Source organism: Diabrotica virgifera, chromosome 3, assembly GCF_917563875.1.
Source record: "Diabrotica virgifera virgifera chromosome 3, PGI_DIABVI_V3a".
Classification (NCBI taxonomy): Eukaryota; Metazoa; Arthropoda; class Insecta; order Coleoptera; family Chrysomelidae; genus Diabrotica; species Diabrotica virgifera.
Window position 1 is genome coordinate 100,676,624 of NC_065445.1, and position 26,186 is coordinate 100,702,809.

The 26,186-nt window shown below is 31.5% G+C and overlaps 1 protein-coding gene across 2 annotated transcripts in view; it reads right to left on the reverse strand.

The window, feature by feature from the left end:
• The window catches only part of LOC126881229 (myrosinase 1-like), a 142,134-nt gene that overhangs the window by 12,785 nt on the left and 103,163 nt on the right, over positions 1–26,186 (reverse strand). For both annotated transcript variants that reach the window (XM_050645372.1, XM_050645373.1), the window contains exons 2-6: positions 18,703–18,782; positions 10,653–10,853; positions 6,867–7,223; positions 2,389–2,483; positions 2,024–2,320 (exon numbers count right to left, since the gene is read on the reverse strand). In XM_050645372.1, the coding sequence (XP_050501329.1) occupies positions 2,024–2,320; positions 2,389–2,483; positions 6,867–7,223; positions 10,653–10,853; positions 18,703–18,782 (1,030 nt within the window). The remainder of the gene's footprint in view (positions 1–2,023; positions 2,321–2,388; positions 2,484–6,866; positions 7,224–10,652; positions 10,854–18,702; positions 18,783–26,186) is intronic.

Consider the following 26,186-nt stretch of genomic DNA (forward strand, 5'->3'; position numbering starts at 1 on the left):
TTTTGGTATTGTACCATTTTCTTGTGTCTCTTCGTCGCCATCGGATTCTTCATTTAAAAGATTAAACCGGTTTGACGTTGACGTAGGAGGATTGAGCCAGTAGTTGTCTATTTTCATCTGTTTTAATTTGTTTTGGTAATTTTCGGGACTATTTCTGTTACGTTTTCTATTTTCTGCAATTTTCCATTCTTCATCTTATCTGGAAGTGCTAGGTAATGTTTGGTACTTTGGTGGATAAAATTGTTGATTTCCCTCTGGTTGTACTTGTTGAGCAGTGTATACTTGTGGGTATTGTATAACTGGTGGTGGTATTTGTTGTATTGTTTGCGGTGTCATAAATGAATTAATTTGTCCTGTTTGTACGTATTGGGTGTTTGGATCGACCCAATTTATTTGACTGCTTTGCTGCATGTGCATATTAGAGGAATTAAATCCACTTGCCATTTTCTATTTGTTATTTATATGGATATAAAGAACATCTAATTATTTTTAGCATGGTGCTTAAAATTTAATTACTATATCTTGCTAATATGTTTTAAACTTACTGATTTGTCGTTATCGGGCCAGGAACTGGTTTTCGATTCACAGCGAACGATGTTCTCACTTCGACTACTAGATAACGACTATGAGTTGGAACTTAAAGAAAAAGACAGTGCCGTAACTACCATTGGGGCAACCGGGGCGGTACCCCCGGCCAAGGGGGCCCCGCAGGGGCCCTCATTTGGTTGACCCTGCATAGATTATAACGAGGAAAATAAAAATATGTATCGTAATAATATGTAAAAAAGCCGATTCCAACGAAAACCGAAATATTTTCAAATGACACAATTTTCAAAAGACCTTACAGGGGCACCCTAGACCTCAACATAAAGTTTTAATTTTTGACTGGGGAAATTAGTCTGTTCGACTAAAATGCAATTGGAACAGAACAGGGGCCCCTGAGGCCTGAGCTAAGCTGGGTCCCCGAAACCTTAACATAAAAATTTAAATTATTACTTAGGAAATTAGTTATTTCGGCGTAATAAAACCTAAAATGCCATTGGAAGAGGGGGCCCGGGTTAAACTGGGGACCCCGAGACCATTCGTAATGATATCAAGATGTCCAGGTTACAACAAGTCCAGGAAGGATTTTCTCAGGGGAGTATTTAATCGCCCATTCCATATAACATTTTTGTTTCAGAATTGGCAACAGATGTAAGAACATTTTCTAACAAATTTGTAACATCAGTTTCAGGTTCTATGGGTTTCTTTTTAGAAACTTCAGTCATGAAACGCATTAAAATGCGTTTTCAATTGGTTAAATATCAAACATTTTTCCCGACCCCCCTTCCGCATGGGGGTAAACCCCCCGGTAGGGGGCCCCAACGGAAGACCCCTAGACCCCCGATAGGGGGACCTCAGATCACGTTTGTCCCGGGGCTCCCAACATCGTACTTACGGCCCTGGAAGAAGAGGCAGAAAAAGAAGAGCTTATTTATGGTAAATGTTGACTATTCAAAGTCAAAATTATTCATAAGAATTTAATAAGTTAACCTTTTTGTTTGAGTTAATATAATTAAAATTCAATATGGATAGCTATTAGATGACGATTATAACATAATTTTTGTATTTCTCTCTTAAAAATTTAGGAAAATTTGATATACGAATTTAGCCATCCCTCAGGATGGCTAGGTTCACCCTACTTACGATCCTCTTTGATAACGGGTAAACCTAGAAACACATGTCAGATGATGGTAAGAGACTCGAATTGAATCGAAACTAAACCGCTTATGTTTATTTTATTTCATATTGATACCTACCCATTATTGATTTTTTACGATATAACATTTGTAACATATTATATTGAAGTATGTTTTAATAATTTTAGTATATTTATACTGTTTGTCTATTAACATAAAAGCTATGATTGTAGATATCTCCGATACTTTATTAGCTTAATATTTACAATTATTTGTTTGAATGTAGGATGAATGTCTTACTGATTGCATCAAATGATAAATAAAATATGATTTAAAAATCAAACCTTTAACCAAGTTGAACCAGAAGAATCCCAGTCATCGCGTTGATACTCGTAGACCCCAATGTCTTTCTCAGTAGTAGGGTCTCCAATTTCTGGTTCGTCAATAGCTCTAATTATACTTGTGGTATATGAATTGAAAGCGAAAAAATCATTTGTTCCCTTAATATATTCTATTTCTTCTTTGGTGAACTCAGGTAGACGTGATTTAGGATAACCTTCTAATTTGCTTCTTAAACCAATACGAGATTTCATAATTGGTGGCCAATCACCATGATATAGAGCGTGTCCAAACAATCCCCACTGAAATACATAAATGAATGCGTTAGTTAACTTCTATGAGATATGAATTAAGTTAAGTTGAAACTTACTGAAAATTGCATCTTTGTTTCAGCTGCAATAATATCATCAGTTTTATCTGTTTCCGGTTCGTACCAGTTTAAATTAAGGACCATTGCAACCTTACCTACAAAAAAGATAATGTATTATTAATATCCAATACAATAATGTATTATAAAAATATTTTGTATTTCGATAACGACTTCCGACGTGGAAGTCGAAACGTCAATAAATGAATGGCAAACTAGAATTGTGGCTTTATTTCCCAAAGAAAACAATAAATTACATAATTATGTCACAAGGAAATAGCTTCAGAACAATTATTTTTGTCTTCTTCAGCCCGTTTGCATCCACTCCTGGACAAAAGCATACCCATGAGCTCTTCACTCTTCTCTGTTTTGTGCAATTTGGTGCCAGTTTCTCCCTACTTTGGCTTTAACACAGCATCCGACAGGTGGGGTATAATACACCTCAAAGTAATACTAAAGCGCCTAAAACATAAGGAAATGATTGAAAATGGTCACACCCCACCTGTCGGATTTTGTACCTTCTGCAGTTTTTATTTTGTTTTACTCCTATACCCTATTCCACGAATATACGACTGTGTTGGATTATTTCGACAACGAATATTTTATTATGCAAAATATGAAGAACAAAAATAAATTGCAAATTACATTACTGTTTATTGGAATAATTATTAGAGCCATTTACTTTCGTACTTCTTATGTTGCACACTGAAATATTCGTTGTCGCGATAATCCAAATCAGTCGTATGTTGGTGGAATGAACCATATAAATGAGTAGGTATAAATAATTGAATACTACTTATTTTATATTTGAACATATTTTTTATGAGTTTACGCTAAAATGAATTACGAACGAGAACAAGTACGCCTTCATGCCTTATGCGATGAAGCAGACAGTGACGAATGTATTGACAGGAGTGATTCGGAAGTAAGTGAAGAAATAGAGAATGTTAGTGTAAATAGTGACTACCATGACCAGCTTCAAGATGTTGACGTTCCAGATATCGCAGGCAACTAAACGTAAATATATTTTTTGAGATTATTTAACTATTTCAGTTGCTGGGGTTTGTCACACCCCACCTGTCTGTTAGTGGCAAAAAATTCACCTGTCGGATGCCGTGTTAATGTCGTCTAGCCATCGTTTTTGTGGTCTCCTACTACGACAGTGTTCGCGTGGTCTCCAGTGTACAATGTTTCTCGTCCACCTGTCGTTGTTTTGCCGTGCCACGTATCCTACCCAGTTCCATTTAATTTGCATCTTCCACTTTCGTCCTGCTTCGCATGTCCTCGTTTCGTATATGTTCTCTCAGAGATACTCCCAACACTCTGTGTTGTTCTTAATCTATTGACTGACAGCTCTGTAAGTGTCACGGTCTCCATTCCATAAGCCATAACTGATAGAATACAACTGTTGAATACCCTATTCTTTAGATTTATTGGTATATTTTTGTTTTTCAACTCATCACTGAGTCTTGCTACTGCTGCCCAAGTCATTCGGATTCTTTTAGTTATCTCTGCCGTTTGATTCTGTTTGCCTAGTTTGATCGTGTGATCTAGGTATACATATAATATACTCTTCAATACTTTCGAGTTCACTTCCATCTAAGTCGATTGTGATATTTTGATTTGTCATCACTTTTGTTTTATTTAAATTCATTTCTAAGCCGATCTTCTCAGATTCTCGTTTAAGCTCTTTCATCATGCAGATCAGTTCCTCTGTATTGTTTATTATGAGTAATATGTCATCGGCAAATCGACTTAAAGATCTGCCATCGAAACAAATATAAACAATTAAATTATTTAATGGCTACTTTGACGAAAACAAGCGTACAAAAATATGAAAAACATGTATTTACAGAATAACAAGGGTAGGTACCTATTGAGAACATTTACATGAAACTAAAGATAATTTAACTGTCTTTTATTATAAAGAATAGAATACCGAGTATGCCATTTAAAATAAGAATACTCTATGTGATTAAATGAGAAAAATATAAATTTTTGACAGCATCTTGTCTAAGATATCTAAGTATATAGCCGGTATCTGGTGACGTGTTATACATAACAACGACATACAGTAGGAAAAATGAAAGAATACCCATGAACGACCATATAAAACACGCTGTATTTTCCTGTCACCGTGTCCGACAAAAAATTGGCCAGCGCAAGTACATGTAATAATTATTGCTACATGTACTTGCACTGGACAATTTTCTTTGTGACACGGTGACAGGAAAATACAGCGTGTTTTATATGTTCGTTCATGGGTATTCTTTCATTTTTCCGACTGTACTTGATTCTAATAATTATTGCTATAGCTTACAAATTAGGAACTCATTAATTTTTTGAAAAAGGAAGGGGCATAGGTATAGAAAACCCTAATAGAAATTGTAAGCTAAGTACGTTTTCCACACGATAGACTAATAAAATACAGAGTTTTTTTGAAATTATACTTCTTTAGGCGCGATTTCATTGAGGGTGAAATTTTATTAATCTGCGCTCATGCGCACACCGACAGTATGGTATTAGTCGTTATACGGGCTCTGATTGGGTGTTGAAATGATCTGTCAATAATTGTTCAATATGGAGGTTATCGGTAAACAAAAATATTGTATATATTAGTTTTTATTGTTGTGAGGACAGAAATAAAATCAAATTTATAATTATAGTGACTTTTTAAATAGTTTTGAAAAGCCGCAGGTACGTAATTCTAAATGTTTCAGTTGTATTCCAATAAAAAATAATCTTCATACCTATCTATTTGGAAAATGTAAAAAAAAATAAAGTTACCTATTAGTAGGCAATGCTTTAATATAAATAATCTGATTACGAACAAACTTTCTACAAATCTTCATCTAATATATCGTTTTCTTACTTCATATTTTGTTGTATTTTAATTCGACAAAAATCAAACTAATAATTTGATTAAATTCATATAAATAAACAAAATGTCAAAAAGTTTATGATGTAAACGTTTAGTTTGTGTATATTCCCACATGACGTATACGCGAAGGTGGTGCAGTAGGAAATCGCTTCTACTTTCGTACGGCGCGATAGACGTGAAGTGGGTTCAAGCCCCAAGCAAGTTGTTATTTTTTTATTTATTTTTATAGATTTTATGATTGTAAGTATATTATTATTTAATTTTTTTTTTTCAGAAAATACGTATTTAATTAAAATTTTTGGCAACAATTATTGTTCAGAAATCATTTGTGGCATTTTTCAATGTGTTTGTGTGTGTTTTATTCTTTTATTTCTTTAATTTTTGGTATTGTTTTAATAAAAATTTATGGAAAGTAGTAGAGAAACTGTTTAAAGTATATTGATTTCGTTGAAATCATATAATAGAAGTATAACTTCTTACGTGCGTACAAAGTACACACATTCTTTTTTTTAATAAGTTTATTGTTTTAATTTGTTAATAGAGAAATCTAATACTTTGACCACCATGTACAAAGATAGTTATAGCAAACCCTAATAAAGATTGAAAGCTAAGTCAATTTTCCACACAATAAGCTAATAAAATACAGGGTGTTTCATTTAAAATAAATATGTTATTACCGCTTGAATCTGTTAGTAGAATACTGTAATATTTTGACCACCCTGTACAAAATTTTGTTACAATAGATATCTGTTTAAATATATTTAATAGCCTATTATTGAAATCTAAGAAAAAATTTGTCACCGATTTTTAGATTCGTAGATATTTATTTTTTTCTAAAACCTTACATTTTTATAAAAAAATCGAAATAAATCAAAACACCCTGCATTTAGGTATAGGGAACCCTTATAAAAGTACAGCTTATTTTTAAGGTCAATTTAAAAATGTCATTAGATATAGGGTGTCATAAAAAAAATATAACTTTGATATACCAATCTTTTTTAAGGCACCCTCTACTTGGCCTCTTATTTCGTCCATGATACATTTTCTCAGAGTTTGTGCTGGGTGTATACTACCGATCCAACACCACTTTCTGGACTTATTTCCTTTTCTGCCTTCTATTATTCGGTCAGTTGTAGCAGATCTTCGTTTCTGATATTGTTAAACCAGAGAATACGAACAATTCTTCGTAGGCATTTATTAACAAAGACCTGCAGTTTGTCTGTAAGGTTTTTTGTCACTTTTCAGGTTTTACATCCATAGAGTGGAACAGACATGACATCTGACTGGAAAATTAGGATCTTTGTCTTTGTAGTATACTGGTTAGACCTCTAAACAGGGCTAAACATGCTAAATTCTTGTTGAGCTTTTCGTATCCTCATACGAGTATCGTCTTCTGTACCTCTGGTTTTGTGCTATGACACTTCCAAAATATCTAAAATATCTTGACTACGGTATATTCTTAGATCAAAAAAGGTTACATTCTAAATGTCATGAATCTTTGATATTTTTTTATCGCTTTTATACTATAACTGTTATGTATCAAAGATTTCTTCTACACAGAATTTAAATATAAATATGAACCACAAATTTAAATACTTACCATGTTGTTTAGACCTATATTCCTCATCATACATGTGCCAGATTTTAGCATGAGCTCTAAGTAAATTTGCAGCACAGTCGTAGGCCTTTTCTGCACCGTCATATATACAAACTTCGTGTGGTTCATTTATAGTAAACCAGTATTTTACATCGTCTCCAAATTCATCAAAAGCAACTCTCGCCAAATCTCTAATCCAATCCGGAAAGGATTCATTGTAATACCCCCCTACATCACCAAGTACCTGAGGAAGGTCCCAATGACTAATGGTTACAAGGGGTTCGATATTGTTAGCTTTCAGTTCAGCTATAAGATTCTTGTAGTAAGCTAATCCAAGGGGATTGATATAATCATTGAAACCTGAAATAAAAGTTTTGTTGATTTTATTTGTGGACTACGAATTTTTATGTAGGTACCTAAATCTTAATAGGTCTGGATCCCGCGTATGAAAAAAAAGTTGATTAATAGCAAGCTGAAAATTTGTTAATAGCTTAAGGGTGTCTAGTCGGACAAACTTTGATATATGGGAACACTGGAACAGGGGCAGTTTTAATTGTGGAACAGGTTAAAAATTTGGAATGGTCACAACACGAAAACGGCACAATTATTTTGTCCGACAGAACAGACTTAAACTCTTCGAACACAGATTAAACTCTCATGCAAAAATCAGACTGCTATTTATCACCAAATGGGCGTTTCAATGAGTGGAACATGTAGAATATGTCAAATGGCAGGAATTATGACAGGTGATAAATAGCAGTCTGATTTTTGCATGAGAGTTTAATCTCTGTTAGGAGAGTTTAAGTCTGTTCTGTCGGACAAAATAAATGTGCCGTTTTCGTGGTGTGCCCGTTCCAAATTTTTAACCTGTTCCACAATTAAAACTGCCCCTGTTCCAGTGTTCCCATATATAAAAGTTTATCCGACTAGACACCCTTAAGCTATTAACAAATTTTCAGCTTGCTATTAATCAACTTTTTTTTCATACGCGGGATCCAGACCTATAATAGTCGAGGAAATGAAACTGAAAAAATGGCAAAACCTCGCAATTTTTTCGTCCAGCATCTATTTGTACAAAAAATTGGGATTAGGCTCATTTCACCCTCAAGTTCATTTTCTATATTGAGCCGTTGTAGGCTTTTGGATTATTAAGGGTGAAAACTACCACTAATTGTAAAAATTATAAAATAACATTTTAAACTTTAATATTGTCAAATTTGGTTCTTATTAGTTACATGATTGTTTTATGCTTTAAGATATACTATCATAATATTACAACCCTTAAAACCACCCTCGTTGGAGCTATATATAAAAAATTTACTTATCCTAAAAGAATAATTTCGTCTTGCAATAATTTGAGTACATAAAAATTTGGGATTAGTATCATCTCACCCTGTACTTCATATTATATATCATGCTCAAAGGCGTTGATTATTTAAGAGGTGTGAACTACCCCTTATTGTCAAAAATTATGTAAAATCATTGTAAACTTTAATACGGGTAAAATTTGGTTTTGATTTCCCTTAATAATATTACAATTTTTATAAGTAGATAATTTAATAGATCTATACAGAAAAAAAGTATAATTAAAGAATTACAAAAACATTTATTGACCCAAAAATACGAATTTACAAATATGTACAAATACAAATAAAAATAGTTTTTTAGTCATCTTCCAATATACGAACCGGTTCTGTGGTATTATACATACATTGAAAATGCTCCATAAGGGGACTATTCGAATTTTTCGAAAAAAAATTCGTTTTATAAACATAGCTCCTTCATTTTTGGTGATAAAAAGTTTTTTCAAAAATGATTTTGTAGGATTTTTGAAGAGCTATAAAATCCGTAAGATCCCTTAGTTTTTATTTGGGGTGGGTTTAAAGGGCTCGAATAAGGGGGTGTTTGCTCGTAAATAGAGGTTTAAAACAGCTATATCTCGCTAACTTTTAATTGTAATGAAAATCTATGCACAAGGGAATTTCGGTTATTAAAAAAGCTACAATTTAGTAGTCTATCATTTTTTTCGTATTTCCAGTATTTTCGGAGATATTTTGAAGTAAATGGTGAAGAATACGAAATTACAAAAAATCAATTTTTTTTTAAACTCCAATGTTTCTAAAATTAGGCCTTTTAAATAGGCCAAACTTCTTGGGTATATTGATAATACAAATATAAAAGGAATTACAAAAAGGTGAAGACCAATTTTTAATTATGAGGGTAGTTAGGGGATTGTTTTCACTGATTTTTTCGTAGAGGAAAGCAGGTACCGACCTTTTTTTTTATAAGTCGCTCAATTTTTATGCTAGAAACTTTTACTTTTTTTTTTGAAAGGTTTAATTATATGCTCGAAAAAAAATTATTCAAGTTTTCCTCGAAAAATGCAAAGTTTTCCCTTTATTTGGCTTTGAATATTTCAAATTATGCGTTTGACGAAATAAGCTAACTTTTAACATGCCGTATCTCGGTTTGTGTTGGTCTAAAATATATTATAGAAAAAGAATTCGATTTGTCTTACTAAAAGATACAATTTTGGTAGCTACAGTTTTTTTATTAAATGCATATTTTTCGAGGTATTCTCAAAAAACCTCTAAAAAAGTCAATTTTTTCGTCGAAAAACTGTTACTTTTAAGCACAAATAACTCGAAAAATATTAGTTTCACAATACAAAGAAAATGTAAAAAATGTTTTTTTCTTGGAATTACTTTTTACATCGATTTGCATGGTTAAAATGTTATAAAAAATGCCCACTTCCGAGATGGGGTAGCAACCACCCCTAAGGATTTAGCGTACAGCAGCATGATATAGAAAATGATGCTTGGACTATTCCCTATCTTCTGTGAAAATTTCAAGTAAATCCATTTTGGACGAAAAAATTGCGAGCCAAAATGCTTCATTTCCTCGACTATAAACATAAACCTAATCTTAAACCAACAATTCGGCCACTTTGATGTAAGTGGTGTAAAGGTTTCTTCTTCCAATCCTTTTTTTAACATGGCTTTGTCGACTTCATTTTTCCATGATCTTTTTGGTCGTCCTCTCATTCTTGTTTATCTTGGGCTCCATTCGGCAACCTTCTTAAATTAACCATGTATTTTCTGCTCTATGTACGTGGCCGTACCATTTGTCTTCTTTTATCTATATACTGAAGGGCAACTTTTTCCACTTTCGTCCTTCTCCTTATCTCTACATTTGATATCATGTTTCTTCTGGGCAGGCCACAGCATCTTCTCAAGTATTCCATTTCGGTCGCCAAAATGCTCCTTTGTTTTTTTTGTTTATGATCCAAATTTTTGCTGCATATGTCATGATACTTCATACTACTCTTTGGTATATTATTTTTTTTGTTTTTTTTTGTCTTTCTTACAGATTACACTATGGAATTGTTTTATACAAGATCTTGTCTCTCCCAATCTATTGTTTATCTCTTCTTCTGTTGTTGCGTTTTTCGACATTACAAAACCCAAATATTTAAATTTCTTCATTCCTTTTATTTCTAGGTGTTCTTCTGTTTTACATATATATCCAAATTTTTGAAGTCTTGTTTCGATCTTGCTAAGTTTTCCATTTTCTTAATATTTATTTTCAGTCCCACCTTTCTGTATTCCTCTTTTAGCTTTCTTACCATGTAACTAATATCTTCCTTATCTTGAGCCATCACAACCTGGTCTACTACAAAACACAATGTGTAGAGATAATAATTTTATATATTTGTCTCACGTATTTGTTTACTGTATTCAATATATTATTATAAAATGGAATAGGAAAAAATATCGAAGAGATACTTACCATTTGGTAAAATTCTTGGCCACGATATTGAAAATCGATAATGGGTGGCGCCAAGTTCTTTAAGGAGAGCGACATCTTCTTTGTATTTGTGGTAGGAATCACCGGACACATCTGCTGTGCTATTATCTTCTATTACAGAAGGTATTTTGTGGTTGGTCGTATCCCATACACTGGGACCCTTTCCATCTTCGTTCCATGCTCCTAGAATCATTTGTAGAATTAAATATAATTGCAATATATAATTAATTTATTTAAACAGAAATCATTAATAACCAGAAACAGTAATAGAACAGAAGAGAGTGTAAAGATCAAGTAAATAGAGCCACAGGTTGCCTGAATGAAACAATATAGAGAAATATAAATATCGGAAAAGAAATGAAAGATAGAATTTACCAAAACAGTCATCAGACTAATAATACCATACGAGGCAGAAACACGACCTGACACAGAGAGGACAAAAAGATTCCTAGTTACAGCAGAGATGAAAACCCTTCTAAAAACTGATGGTAAGACAGTATGGGACAAAGCCAGAAGTATTCACAGATATACGAGGAGATCAAATGTAGAGAATATTAAAGACTGGGTAAGAAACAGAAAAGTAGACTAGAATGACCACATAAGCCGAATAACAACATTACGACAGTAAGGAGAGTAAGCACGGCGAGAGATAGTCCAGAGAAATAAGGTTTTTGTCGGGACACTTGACCAGCCAGGTTGCAAATGGATTTTTTGGGTACTATATACCTAATACATTATAAATACAAAAATGCCCGTCACAGTTCGGACGAGAAACTTAGTTATTAACAAATAAGGGTCAAAAATGGCAGTTTTTGCGTTTAAATCGCTACAGGTAAAAACAGGGTAATTAAATATCTTATTTATATCTTCTTTTTGTAGATGAGCCAAGGTTTAAAATGGCACTTTTTGAATTTTGGTCCAATCCTTTTTTGTCTCGGAAAGTGCAAAATAAAACTAAAATTTCAAAAATAAAAAATGTGCTATAACTTTTGCGAAAATGGCCTTAAGACTTTCATATTGCACGAAAAGTTGAGTCAAACATTCCATATAATGCACAAAAATTTTTAAAACGATTCTTCAATTAGTTTACAATTTATTCAATTTGCTTATCGCAAAGAGCTTTTTTTCGCATTGTTATTGTTCAGAAAATAATAATGACATAGCAATTCTGTGGAAACCATATGCAAGAATAATAGTTATATTTTTGAAGTGTTGAAAAAAATCATTAAAAAGTCGTTTTTATCACTCCGAAAAAAGTTTAGTAAAATAGAGTCATTTTTGGCTTCTAAACAATTTGAATACCTTGGTTAATATTGACTATAGAGTAAATCTACTTTAGGATTTCAAAAGCTGGTATTTTTATACGAATTTTCAGAAAAAAAACTTTTTACCTAGGTTAATTAGGTTCAAAGTTAGCCACTTTTATTATTTAATTCGCAGTTACTTCTATACAGGGTGCCCCAAACCTCTGGTCTTCTTTGATTACGGCTAAACTATGAGATATACAAAAAAATGTTTATAACAAAACTAATGTGTATCAAAGAGGTCTATAATCTAAAATTATTTTTGATTATACAGGGTGAGTCAGAACGACGGTATGAACCAAAGTTGTATTTTTTTAAGTGGAACACCCTGTATATTAAATCATTTTTGAATATACTATTTAAAAATATGAAAAATTTGTATAAGGTCTTATAGGCCTAAAGTTAATAATTTTCGAAATATTTACATTTTTATTGAGAAAAATGGTAATATTTATAGGGTTGTGGATTATGTTTCCAAGGAAATAAAAATTTAGGTGGTAGGTCAAAGTTTTTAAAATATAGTGTTATTTTTAAATAATTTAATATTTTTTACTTTTAGCCATAAAATATACAGTGTGATCACTATTTGCAAATACAAAATTTTCTCATTTTTTTTAAATGGGACACCCTGTATATTAGTTTTGCGTTTGGTAGTAAATATTACAACCTTTCTTTTGGTATGAGGTTGTATGTACCTAGCATGTTTCGTTTTGTAGATATTTAAAAAAAACTATAGATTTTATGTTTTTGCGGATTTTTTATTTAAAAATTTTTTTGCAAAAAAAATAATTATAATCTGGTTTTAGAAACATACACTAAAATATAAAATATGAAAATAAAAACGTAATTAAAGATTAAAATAAATCGTATGCTAGTACAATTCAATTGAATTTAATAACTTTAAATTATTTTACAAAAAATATTTTACCTTATTAATTAATACATAAATTAGTTACGAAATTAAATAAACAACCAAATTTTAAATCAATCGTAGTAATTCTTCTACCGCAGCAACTTTCCTGTACCAAATTAATTGTTAGTTATATTGTATTTACGAGTAAGATCAGTTAATAACTTATTAAATTACCTACATCTTGAGAACGTATAAAGTATGCTTTGAAACAAATGAACGTTATGGAAGTATATTAAGAAGTAAATAGTATCTATGTACCTACTCGTGTCACAAAAGCTGGTAATAATTTCTAATGGTTTCGCCCAAAACAAATGTCATATCCAAAAATTTTTCGGTTAAAAAATTAAAATTTAAAATATAAAAAATTGTTACAAAAATTTCAACTACAAAAGTATTACCAGTTTTTGTGACACCAGTAAATACTATATATATTGATAAATAATTTGGATGATACATTTAACATTCATTTGTTTCAAAGCATACTTTATAATAATTTTTATATTCTCAAGATGTATGTAAGTAAATTTAAAAGGTAAATTAAAAGTTTAACTAAATACAATGTAACTAACAATTAATTTGGTACAGGAAAGTTGCTGTAGTAGAAAAATTACTACGGTTGATTTAAAATTTGGTTGTTTATTTAATTTAGTAACTAATTTATGCATTCATTAATATGGTAAAATATTTTTTGTAAAATAATTTAAAGTTATTATATTCAATTGAATTGTACTAGCATACGATTTATTTTAATCTTTAATTACGTTTTTATTTTCATATTTTATATTTTAGTTATGTTTCTAAAACCAGATTATAATTATTTTTTTTGCAAAAAAATTTTTAAATAAAAAATCCGCAAACACGTAAAATCTATAGTTTTTTTAAAATATCTACAAAACGAAGCAAGCTAGGTACATACAACCTTATACCAAAAGAAAGGTTCTAATATTTACTACAAAACGCAAAACTAATATACAGGGTGTCCCATTTAAAAAAATGAGAAAATTTTGTATTTGCAAATAGTGATCACACTGTATATTTTATGGCTAAAAGTAAAAAATATTAAATTATTTAAAAATAACACTATATTTTAAAAACTTTGACCTATCACCTAAATTTTTATTTCCTTGGAAACATAATCCACAACCCTATAAATATTACCATTTTTCTCAATAAAAATGTAAATATTTCGAAAATTATTAACTTTAGGCCTATAAGACCTTATACAAATTTTTCATATTTTTAAATAGTATATTCAAAAATGATTTAATATACAGGGTGTTCCATTTAAAAAAATACAACTTTGGTTCATACCGTCGTTCTGACTCACCCTGTATAATTGAAAATAATTTTAAATTATAGACCTCTTTGATACACATTAGTTTTGTTATAAACATTTTTTTGTATATCTCATAGTTTAGCCGTAATTAAAGAAGACCAGAGGTTTGGCGCACCCTGTATACATCAAATTCTCCTGTAACAGTGTTAGTTACCATACTACTCCGAAACGGCTGGGCCGATTTTTATAAAATTTTACATGTTTATCCTGTAGGACGTTAAAGAGGTTTTAATGTATTTTTTATACCCCTAAGTTATAAGGGGGGTTTAACCCCTGACATTTTTTTTTATTTTTTTGGACAAAATTATCTACCTTAATTTTATATGATGTAGAATTAAAAAATACGTACAACCCTTAATTTTCACTCTTCTATCACCAACCCCTATTTGTTAATAGCCACCTATATATTTCCATCTATAAAATTCTCCTGTCACAGTGTTAGTTTCCATACTCCTCCGAGACCGCTTGACCGATTTTTATGAAATTATATATGTATATTCTGTAGGTCTTAAAATCGGTCGTAATCTATTTTTCATATCCCTGAGTGATATGGGGAGTTCCCCCTAACAGTTTGTAATGTTAGTTGGGGTTGTGTGTACATAACGTACTCTATAAGACTACGAGTACATACAAATTAAAAAAATTATGATCAAAATCCATCAACAAGTTCCAGCGATATTAATTGCAGCATATGTTTGCAGAATCAGTTTCATTTTTTGAGTGCACGTATTCTAGTAATTCCCCTCCACCGAACACGAATTAATTCCGTTCGGACGCCATTTTTAAAGCTTTATTAACCACTCTGTTGAGGTTCAAAGTTTACTCAAACTTTTACACATAACCTATATATCTTCAACTTCAAAATGGCTTTAGTTAGGTTGCTTAATTGTTATAAACAAAGTAGCCGTTAATTAAATAAAAAAAGTGGTTAACTTTGACCGTAATTAACCTATGCGAAAAGTTTTCTTTGAGAATTCGTATAAAAATACCAGTTGTTCAAATTCCATTGTAGTTTTAGCCTACAGTCAATATTAAAAAAGTTATTCAAATTGTTTATAAGCCAAAAATGACTCTATTTTAGTAAAATGTTTTCTGAGTGATAAAAGTGACATTTTAATGTTTTTTTAAAATGCTTTGAAAATATGACTATTCTTCTTTCACGTTATTTTCACAGAATTGCTGTATCATTATTATTTTCTGAAAAATAACATTTCGAAAAAAAACAGCTCTTTGGGATAAACAAAGTGAATAAAATTTAAACCAATTGACGCATAATCTTAAAAATTTTTGTGCATTGTACGAACTATTTGAATCAACTTTTCATGCAATATGAAAGTCCTAAATTCATTTTCGCAAAAGTTATAGCAAATTTTTTATTTTCGAAATTTTAGTTTTATTTTGCAATATCCGAAGCAACAAGTAATCGGACCAAAAATTAAAAAACGCTATTTGAAACCTTGGCTCATCTACTAAAAGAAAAATATTATAAATAAGACATTTAATTACCCTATTTTTACCTGTAGCGATTTAAACGAAAAAACTCTTTTTTTGACCCTTATTTGTTTATAACTAAGTTTCTCGTCCGAACTGAAGAAGAACTGAAACAGAAAAAGAAACAGTAATAAAGAAATAACTAAAAGTTCAAAAAATTTATATTCAACTATCGTTAGTACTGCATAACGCAGTGAGATAACTATCAAATTTTATTTGAAGATACACAGGTACTTAGTAGGTACCTACTTCATCACTAAGAACTACGGGAAAGAAACACCTAACCAAATCTCCAAAGAAACATAAGGTGTGGATGACACCAGACATACTAGAACTAATGGATGAAAGACGCAAATTGAAGAATAATTCAGAAAAATACAGAGAGGTTGATAAGAACATAAAGCAAATAATAAAGAAGGCCAAAGAATCATGGATTACAGAACAATGTGTAGAAATGGAAGACTATGAAAGAAAGTATGACACATTCAATATACATAAAAAAGTAAAAGAACTTACAGGAACCCAAAGAAGACATCAAATAAGTTTGCTTAAGGACAAAGACGGAAATATTATTGTAGACTTAACAGAAAAATTAATAGATGGAGTGAATACATAAGAGAATTGTTTGAGGACAACAGAAATAACATTGACAAGGTAAATGGTGAAACGGGACCTGAAATCCTAAAATGTGAAGTAGAAATGGCACTTAGAAATTCCAAAACTGGAAAGGCAAATGGACCCGATGAGGTTCCTACTGAATTACTAAAGCTCTTGAATGATGAATCAATAGGTATAATATTGCACTTATTTAACACAGTATACAATACTGGTATTATACCTCAAGAGTGGCTGCTGTCTACATTCGTTACACTGCCAAAGAAATCCAATGCAAAAGAATGTTCAGAACATCGAACAATATCTTTAATGAGCCATCTACTAAAGATATTTCTAAAAATCATCCACAACCGAATTTATCAAAAGTTGGAGTCAGATATTAGTAATACACAGATGGGGTTCAGAAAAGGACTAGGTACTCGAGAAGCTCTCTTCGGTTTGAATGTTCTTACACAAAGATGCCTAGACGTTAATCAAGAAGTACATGCATGTTTTATCGATTTTGAAAAAGCGTTTGACAGAGTACGCCACGATAGGCTAAGAGACATTCTTGAAAGAAAAGACATAGATAATAAAGATCTGCGAATAATTCTCAACTTATATTGGAATCAGAAAGCTAACATCAAAATAGAAAACGAGATATCAAAAGCAATAGAAATACGTAGAGGAGTAAGACAGGGATGCATTTTGTCACCACTGCTATTTAATGTATATAGTGAAAGCATCTGTCAGGAAGCCCTTTTGCAAGCAAATGAAGGAATCGTAATCAATGGAGAGGTTGTAAATAATATTCGATACGCAGACGACACTGTACTAGTTGCAAGAACAGTAGAAGAATTACAACGATTACTTACAAACATAAATATTGCTTGCAACAATTATGGCATAAACATTAATATCAAAAAAACCAAGTATATGGTCTTCAGTAAAATCATGACACAACCAGCACATATTAGTATAAACGGCATTCAAATTGAAAAAGTATCAAGTTATAAATACTTGGGAACTTTAATAAACGAAACTGGAGACCAAAACAATGAAATAAAAAGACGTATCGAAATTGCCAGGGCCACCTTCATAAAGATGAGAAAATTCTTCTGCAACAGAGATATAAGCATCCCTCTACGATTAAGAATGCTAAGTGGCTACGTATTTAACACGCTATTATACGGTGTAGAGGCCTGGACTCTCAAACAGAACAACATAAAAAATATTGAAAGTTTCGAGATGTGGTGCTACCGTCGAATGCTGAAGATAAGTTGGGTTGAAAGAATCACAAATCTTGAAGTAATACGGAGGATAGGAAGAGACCCAGAAATTTTATTAACGATAAAACGAAGAAAACTCGAGTATTTGGGTCACCTGATGAGAGGTCATAAATACGCATTACTTCAAAATATAATGCAAGGAAAAATAGAAGGAAAACGGAATCCAGGCCGTAGAAGAATGTCGTGGATGCGGAATTTGAGAGAGTGGTTTGGCTGCACCACTAATGAACTTTTTAGGTCAGCTGTAAACAAAGTCAGGGTAGCCTTGATGATTTCCAATCTCCGATAGGAGTGGCACAAGAAGAAGAAGAAGAAGAAGACTTCATCGTCACAACATCATCATCCACTGGTGTTCAGAGAACCTATAAAAATTTATAAACACCTGATTAACTTTAGTCGAAAAGAAAAGGGTCTGAATTTAAACATAATATGGATGTCAATGGTATAAAAAGGTCCTAAGAAACTTGACACACTACCTAGCTCTCTCTTCTGAAAGAAAAATCTAGTCAGATATAAAGTCCAATAGACTCAGATGGAGGGTGTATGATACGCAGTAACGACAATCGCCTTATAAACAATGTGTTTTGGGAAAGGCTAGATGGGAGAAGGTCTGTAGGACGGCCTAAAAAAAGGTGGAAAGATGCAGTCAGAGAAGATCTGGAGAAAATATGAGTGAGACAATGGGAAATAGTGACACAGAACTGAGAAGCATGAAAGGCAATTGGAAACACGTCAAAGACTCACGAAGAGTTGTACCGCCATTGATGATTATGATGAGAGTCAACTAACCTTAGAGGAAAAGTTATTGAACCAATTTAAATTTTAAGAAAGAAGAATACTTTGGAGCTATATGCCAAAGATAACAAAGATGGGGATGAAACCAGAAGTATTTATAAAAGTATCTAGTATATGAAGTACCTGTGGAAATATATTGACAGAACAAAAATCGAAATCACTCAATAGTAATAACGGACTAGATATCTACTAAAAAACATCTAGAAATAGACTAAGGATATAAAGAAAACGTCGGGTAAAAGGAGATAAAAGTAAAATATATATGCATGTGTGTGTATAAATAAATTTCTACATATTTTGTGAATCTTACCTTCTATTTGAAATGCAGCAGTTGCACATCCAAAGATAAAATCAGGGGGAAACCTTTTGTTATTTAGTGCATCTAAAAATCTAAAATACAAAATCTAAGATATTAGTTACCCAACTGGGAATCTAAAACTATCATCAAATTCAAAGTCAAATATCCATATCATGTTAGCAAATTATTAAAAATAAAGCAAATTATTAAAAATAATTTGCAAAAGACCCCATAGTAACATCTATTATAAGCAAATCGAAATCTAAAGAGCCGTAGATCTGAAAATGTTTTACGTTGTAAATCAAATTCTGGTCATACTCTAAATCCGAGCTTTCTACAATTTACAAAGCAAACGGACGATAAATGAATAGACTAGTGGAGAATCTACAATATGCAATTCACGTAATGTAGTAAGAATTTGATTCCTAGTCTGTAGTACTTAATTTGTTGTTAAGTAGGTATAAGCCAGCACTCTATAATTTTTAATTAGTTCAAATTTGATTTTATGTTGGGCTAATTAGCAAAATACAAGGAAAAGTTATTTACCAGCAAAAACTTATAGTGTTAATCAATATGTATAATAATGCAAATGCAAGAACACATCAAGGGAAAGGTGTTTCCACTGAATTAAAAGTAGAAATACATGAGTATTACTAATATCAAGCTTAAAATTTGTTAATAGGTTAACGGTGTCTCGTTGGACAAACTTTGATGTATCGGAACACTGGAAAAGGAGAAGTTTTAATTGTGGAACAGGTTACAAATTTGGAACGTCAGACTACGAAAACGTCCCATGTATTTTGTCGGACAGAACTTCCAATTGATTTGTTACCCATTCATTAAACTCTCATACAAAAATCTGACTGACATCTATCACCAACTGGGCATTTTAATAAGTCCGACACGTAAAATACGTCAAATGACAGGAATTATGACAGGTGATAAATAGCAGTCTGATTTTTGCATGAGAGTTTAATGAAAGGGTAACAAATCAATTAGATGTTCTGTCCGATAAAATACATGAGACGTTTAAAATTTCTTTGTTTCTTTTATTTTTAGGTGTTCTTCTTTTCTCTTTTACATATATCCAAGTTTTTGACGTCTTTTTCCGATATTGCTAAGTATTCCATTTTCTTCCTATTTATTTCCAGGCCCACCTTTTAGTATTCCTTTTTTAGTTTTCTTACCATGTAACTAATATCTTCCTTATCTTGAGCCATCACCACCTGGTCGTCTGCGAAACACAATGTGTAGAGATAATAATTTTATATGTTTGTCTTACTTATTTGCCTACTATATTCACCTTTCATTAAAATCTCATACAAAAATCTGACTGACATTTATCACCAACTGGGCATTTTAATAAGTCCGACACGTCGAACATGTCAAATGACAGGAATTATGACAGGTGATAAATAGCAGTCTGTTTTTTGCATGAGAGTTTAATGAAAGGGTAACAAATCAATTGGATGATCTGTCTGACAAAATACATGGGACGTTTTCGTATTCTGACGTTCCAAATTTTTAACCTGGTCCACAATTAAAACTTCTCCTTTTCCAGTGTTCCCGTACCTTAATATATGACCGACTAGATTAAGCTATTAACAAATTTTAGCTTGCTGTTAACCAAATTTTTTTGGTACGTGGGATTCAGGCCTATATTAGTTACTCCGTTTAGTATCTATTAGGCAGATTTTCATCATTCGTGAAGTACGGATGTGAGAATTTTGCGATGTTTCTTCTTCTTCTTTTTTAGGTGCCGTGTGTGTATTCAGATGTTGGCCGTCATCAGGTTTACAATTTCCTGAAACCTTTCTCTATCGGCTGCTGCGCGAAATAATTCTTCCACTGTTGAGCCACACCATTGTCTAATATTACGCAGCCATGAAAGTTTCTTTCGACCAATCCATCTCTTTCTCTCTACTTTTCCTTGTATTATAAGGCGAAGCAGATGGTAGTTAGGTCCTCGAATTATATTCGAGGTTTAGTAGTCGAGCTATAAAATATTCTGTTCTTCTCCTCTTTATGATGCTTATGAGCAGACGTTCTGAATTCATCATTTGAAGAGCATCTTCATTGGAAGTGTGCAAAAACCACGATATCTTTAGGATCCGTCGATAGCACCACAATTCGAATGCTTCTAATTTGTTTAGCATTGTGGTTTTTAACGCCCATGTCTCACAACCATACGGTAGAATAGGCCACACATAACATTTCAGGACCTTCTTGCGAATATTCATCGACAGGTTTCTGTTACATAAAACTGGTTTCCAAGTCATAAAATCCTTACGTTATATTTTGATCCTGGTTATTATCTCTTCATTAGAGTAAAAATTTACATTTAACCAACTGCCAAGGAATTTAAAATTATTTATCCGTTCCACCTCCTCTCCATTAAGAGAAAGCAGACCTTGATCTATATTAATCTTTCCAACTACCATCCACTTTGTCTTTGAAATGTTAATTTTAAGGCCTCTCCGATAACTTGCTTCACTGACTAGATTTAGTAGTCTGAAGATCTTGTAAATTTTCTGCAAGAATGGCTGTATCGTCAGCGTATCTAATTAGGTTCTAATTATTATTCTAATTATTAACGCTTCTGCGCAATAGATAAAATGCGTTCCAACTGAAAATGGACCGTTCATTGTACCGTCCCTTTGTCGTTCCAACTGAACTTGGGATCGTCCAACGTACGGTTTCTGAATCGTCATTTCAGTACCTAGTCAAAAGCTATTACCGTTTGGACTGACCTGAGCATTATGCAGTACCTCCAAAAATTCTCATTTTAGATCTAATTAAGGCTTCTTGTCTAAATTCATTATAGGTTGGCCGAGCTGGAGGTAATTAAGCATGCCATCAAAACAAATTCTATGATTGAATTCCTTAATCTACTAGATAACAATTTAACAATTGATACAAATATTATTAGTAATATGGAACAGTTTTTTGGTGAGAGAGACACGGACAATCTATCAGGTATGGGTATTGTTCATTTTAATATTCGTGGGCTCAGAAAACATCTTGATGAATTAACCATATATGTAGCTACTATGGAAAAATATTTTGATTTAATTGTTCTCTCTGAAACGAGAAATCTTTTTGAGGTAAGCAATTACAATATTCCTGGATATAATCTGTTTATATTGATTCTAAAAAAAATATATGTGATGGTGTTGCCATCTACATAAAAAATTCAATTAATGCAGACGTTAAAGTAATATCAATAAATGATAACAAATTTCTTAGAGTTACATATTTATTAAATTCTACTTATTCTAAGTATTCATTTGGTGTAACAGCTTCATACCGATCACCTTCTAGTAAAATTGATACTTATATTAATGATTTAGAATCATATTTCTCGCAAATTTAAATGATGGATATTGAAATACATCTAGGTGATATCAATATTGACTTACAAAATCAAAACTCTCCCGAAACAGTTATATATTTAAATATGCTAAATATGTTTAGCTATACTTCTTATATTAATAAACCTACAAGAGTAACTAAAAAATCAAGTACTACGTTAGACCATATATTTATTAGACAGAATAGCGCAATACAAAATTCGTTTAGAATTGATCCTGTAATTTTTACTACTGATATGACAGATCATTATACACCGTTTGTATATTTTAATACTGAAAATGATAAACCGCTGTCAAATTTAAACGATACCGCCCAGATAATAGATTATAAACAATTAAACGTAAAATTGTCCGGTGAATCATGGAATGACTTATATTCAAGTAATACAACGCAAATTGTTTATGATGAGTTTATAAATAAGTTAAATAATTTCATCATAAACTCAACAAAAACTATAAAAAGAAAAAATAAAGAACAATGTACAAAAATTAAACCCTGGATTAGTTCTGGTTTAATAGTGTCTATTAAAACTAGAGACAATCTAAAGCGAAAACTATTAAAAAACTACTCTATTGAACTAGACAAAGAATATAAAACTTATCGAATTCTCTTAAGTAATCTAATTAAAAAGACAAAAAATGATTTTTATAAAGCTAAAATTAATTAAACAAACGGTGACTATAAAAAAATGTGGTCTATTATAAATGAAATTTCAGGTTGCAAAAGTAAACAAAACAATCAACTTGAAAATATTCCGTTGATTAATACACAAGGAACTCAAATAACTAATAATATTGAGAAATCAAATATGTTTAACAATTATTTTACAAGTATTGGGCAAAAAATGGCTGATAGTATTACAAAAACTACATTACCACCGGGTTTTGAAAGAGACTTAGAATTACAATCATCAATTTTTTTGGAACCTGTAAATATAAATGAAATTATTTTACTAATATCTAATTTAAAAAATAATAGTGCGCCAGGACCAGACGGAATTACTTCGAAATTAGTTAAAAATATTCATATGCACATTGCTTCTCCATTAGTTCATATCATTAATCTCTGTTATACAACAGGTAAAATCCCAACACAATGGAAAGAATCACTTGTAACACCTGTTTTCAAAGCCGGTAATCAAAAACAAGTCGACAATTACCGTCCTATATCAGTCATTAATAGTTTTTCGAAAATGTTTGAACAATCTTTCAAAAAGAGACTAATTACATTCTTTGATAAATATAAAATTATAACCGAAAGGCAATTTGGATTTGTGAAAAAAGCTAACACAGAGAAAGCTATAATCGATCTTGTTGATCAAACAGTACAATGTCTAGAAGAATCAAATAAATGTCTAGCAATTTTTCTGGATCTCGCTAAAGCTTTTGATAAATATCACATGAGATTCTTCTAAACAAATTATATAAAAATGGGGTAAGAGGTATAGCTTTAAATCTTATTAGTAATTATTTATCTCAAAGAACACAAAAAGTCAAAATAGGTAATTGTATTAGCTCAACTAAAGAGATTACTGTTGGGGTAACCCAAGGAACAGTACTAGGTCCGATTCTATTTATACTGTACATTAATAGTATAACCGAAATTCATGGGTTTTCAGGGCGAATTTTATGCTATGCTGATGACACAGTCTTAGTATTTAAAGATTCAACATGGGACCGCGTATGTAAAACAGCTGAATCTGGCATAAGTAAGATACAGTTATGGCTTAACCACAATCTGCTCAGTCTGAATATAAAAAAAACTAAATGTATTACTTTTTCTCCCACTATGTCTGATCAGCCAACTAATATTAGTTTAAAAATTCATAGTTCAGATTGCAACAATGTGCAGGCATGTCCATGTCCCTCTTTAGAAAAAACTAAATCTATTAAATATTTAGGAGTTATAATTGATCAGCATCTGAGATGGCGTGAGCATGTGGCACACGTTGCAAAAAGAATTAGATCCTTAATGCCTAAATTTTACTTATTAAGAGACATTCTCTCAAAAAAAACCTTGAGTATCCTATATAACTCTTGGATTGAATCTATAATACGATATTGTATTGTTGTTTGGGGTGGTACATTTAGTAATACCTTACATATTTTACAGACAGCTCAAAATACACTTCTTAAAATAATATTTAAAAAAAGTAAACTTTTTTCCACATCACTTTTATATAAAGAGCTAAAACAAATGAGTGTCCGATCTATTTATATACAGCAATCATTAATTTGGGTATTTTCCAATTCAAGTAAGTTAAAAATAAATCAACATCAAAAGTATACAAGGACAACTCAACAACTTTTGGTTAAAGTACCATTTTTCAGCAAGACAATTACAAAACGATCACTATTTCATTATGGTCCAACTCTATTTAATTTATTGCCAAAAAATATAAAAACAATAATAAATTATAAACAGTTTAAAAGAACCATAAAAAATATGATATTAACTAAAACAATTGAATTCAACATTTTCTAAAAATTAATTTTCTAGCCAAACTGTCTTCTAGTAAATATAGTTGCGCCATGCCGATTAGGTCTTCTCTCCTCTCACTTTCAATTGTATTTTGTCAATCATAGAGTATGTAAATTATACCAGCCACAAGTACTTACTGTTTAAAATTGTACAATTGGATTGTACACCTTCAGGGATTAAGGTTACAATACAGGTATTAAGTTGCCTAGTGCGCTTTTTCCCTGAAGTGGGTGCATTATATTAAATATAATATTATTGTTAATTACAATGTACAAAATTCTTCTTTGGAAATAAAATTGAATTGAATTGAATTGAGATCAGGTTCAGGTGGTCGTTTTATTTTTATTTCAAAGTATTCAAAGTGAAGTAAAGTGCTTTCAGTCGTACTTTTAGAGTATTTATGGTTAACATTTTATTATTATGAAAAAGTTAACTTTTTTTTTAATTATTAAATTATTTCTGCTTCAATTTGATTGATTCTTCTTTTAATTTGTTGTTTGTTTTTTTAAGTATTTCTCATTCTTGGTCAATCGTTCATTATAATAATTCACACAATTCTAATTTGACAGGTGTATTTGGTGTTTATGTACATGAAATTTCTTTGTTCTGTTTTATTATCATTTAAATATTGGGGTATTTTTAGTCTCAGTACTTTGGTATTTTTGATTTCTAAAGTAGCAAGTTTGCATTATTTATATTTTATATACATATAAACATAATATAAATCTAATAATAATTTGGTATCGTTTTCGTTCCATTTATAACCGAACTTTATGTTTGTGTTTTGTGAAGATGGTTGATATGGTTCTGGCATGGATGGATAAACAATTACGTATTTTCATAAATATAAATAGGTATTAGGTTTTCTTGTGCACAATGTTTCAACTAGGTAACTAATATACATTTTTCAAATTAATTAAGAAAAATAAATCACTATTTCTGGTTAAAATACAGAAAGAGGAGACAAAGTGGCAAACAAACAACTGACAAAAAACCAATTGTTGTTCTTTATTTATTTTTTGGCCTATTTTAAACAAATGGCCAGAACCTTCAAACAAATAACCAGTACTTAGGATAGTGTCAAAATCCATTCCAACACTTCTCACCTTCGCCACAGCCACCGTACCGTAAGCGAACGATGCTAAGTCAAAGCATGCGCATAAAATCGATGCCAAACAGTTTAGTGATCGTTTTAAAACCGTACAAAAGTGGCAGTTGAAACAAACCTATTGTTGATTACTTCTGCGCCTAGTCTTACTCCCTTTTGTCTGTCATCCAAAGCCTCCCTAAAGATATCTTCAGAAAACAGATTAAAAAGGGTGGGTGATAAAACACAACCCTGTCGTACTCCACGTTTTATGGTTAATCTTTTAGTACGACTGTCTCCAATTTGGATAGAGGCTACTGTATTGTAATATAAGTATATCCACAGTCTTATATCGTAGTGTTCAAGTCCTGCTGCCCGCAGAAAATCGAACAGTGTATCATGTTGTACTCAGTCGAATGCCTTCTCGAACTCGATAAAACAAACATAAACGTTCTTTTGCAACTCACAAATTTTTTGTGAATGTTTAAAATGAATTAAATAGGTGTATTAATTTTCTTTTTTAAGAAGATTGTGAGTCTGATCAAATACCTGGGAT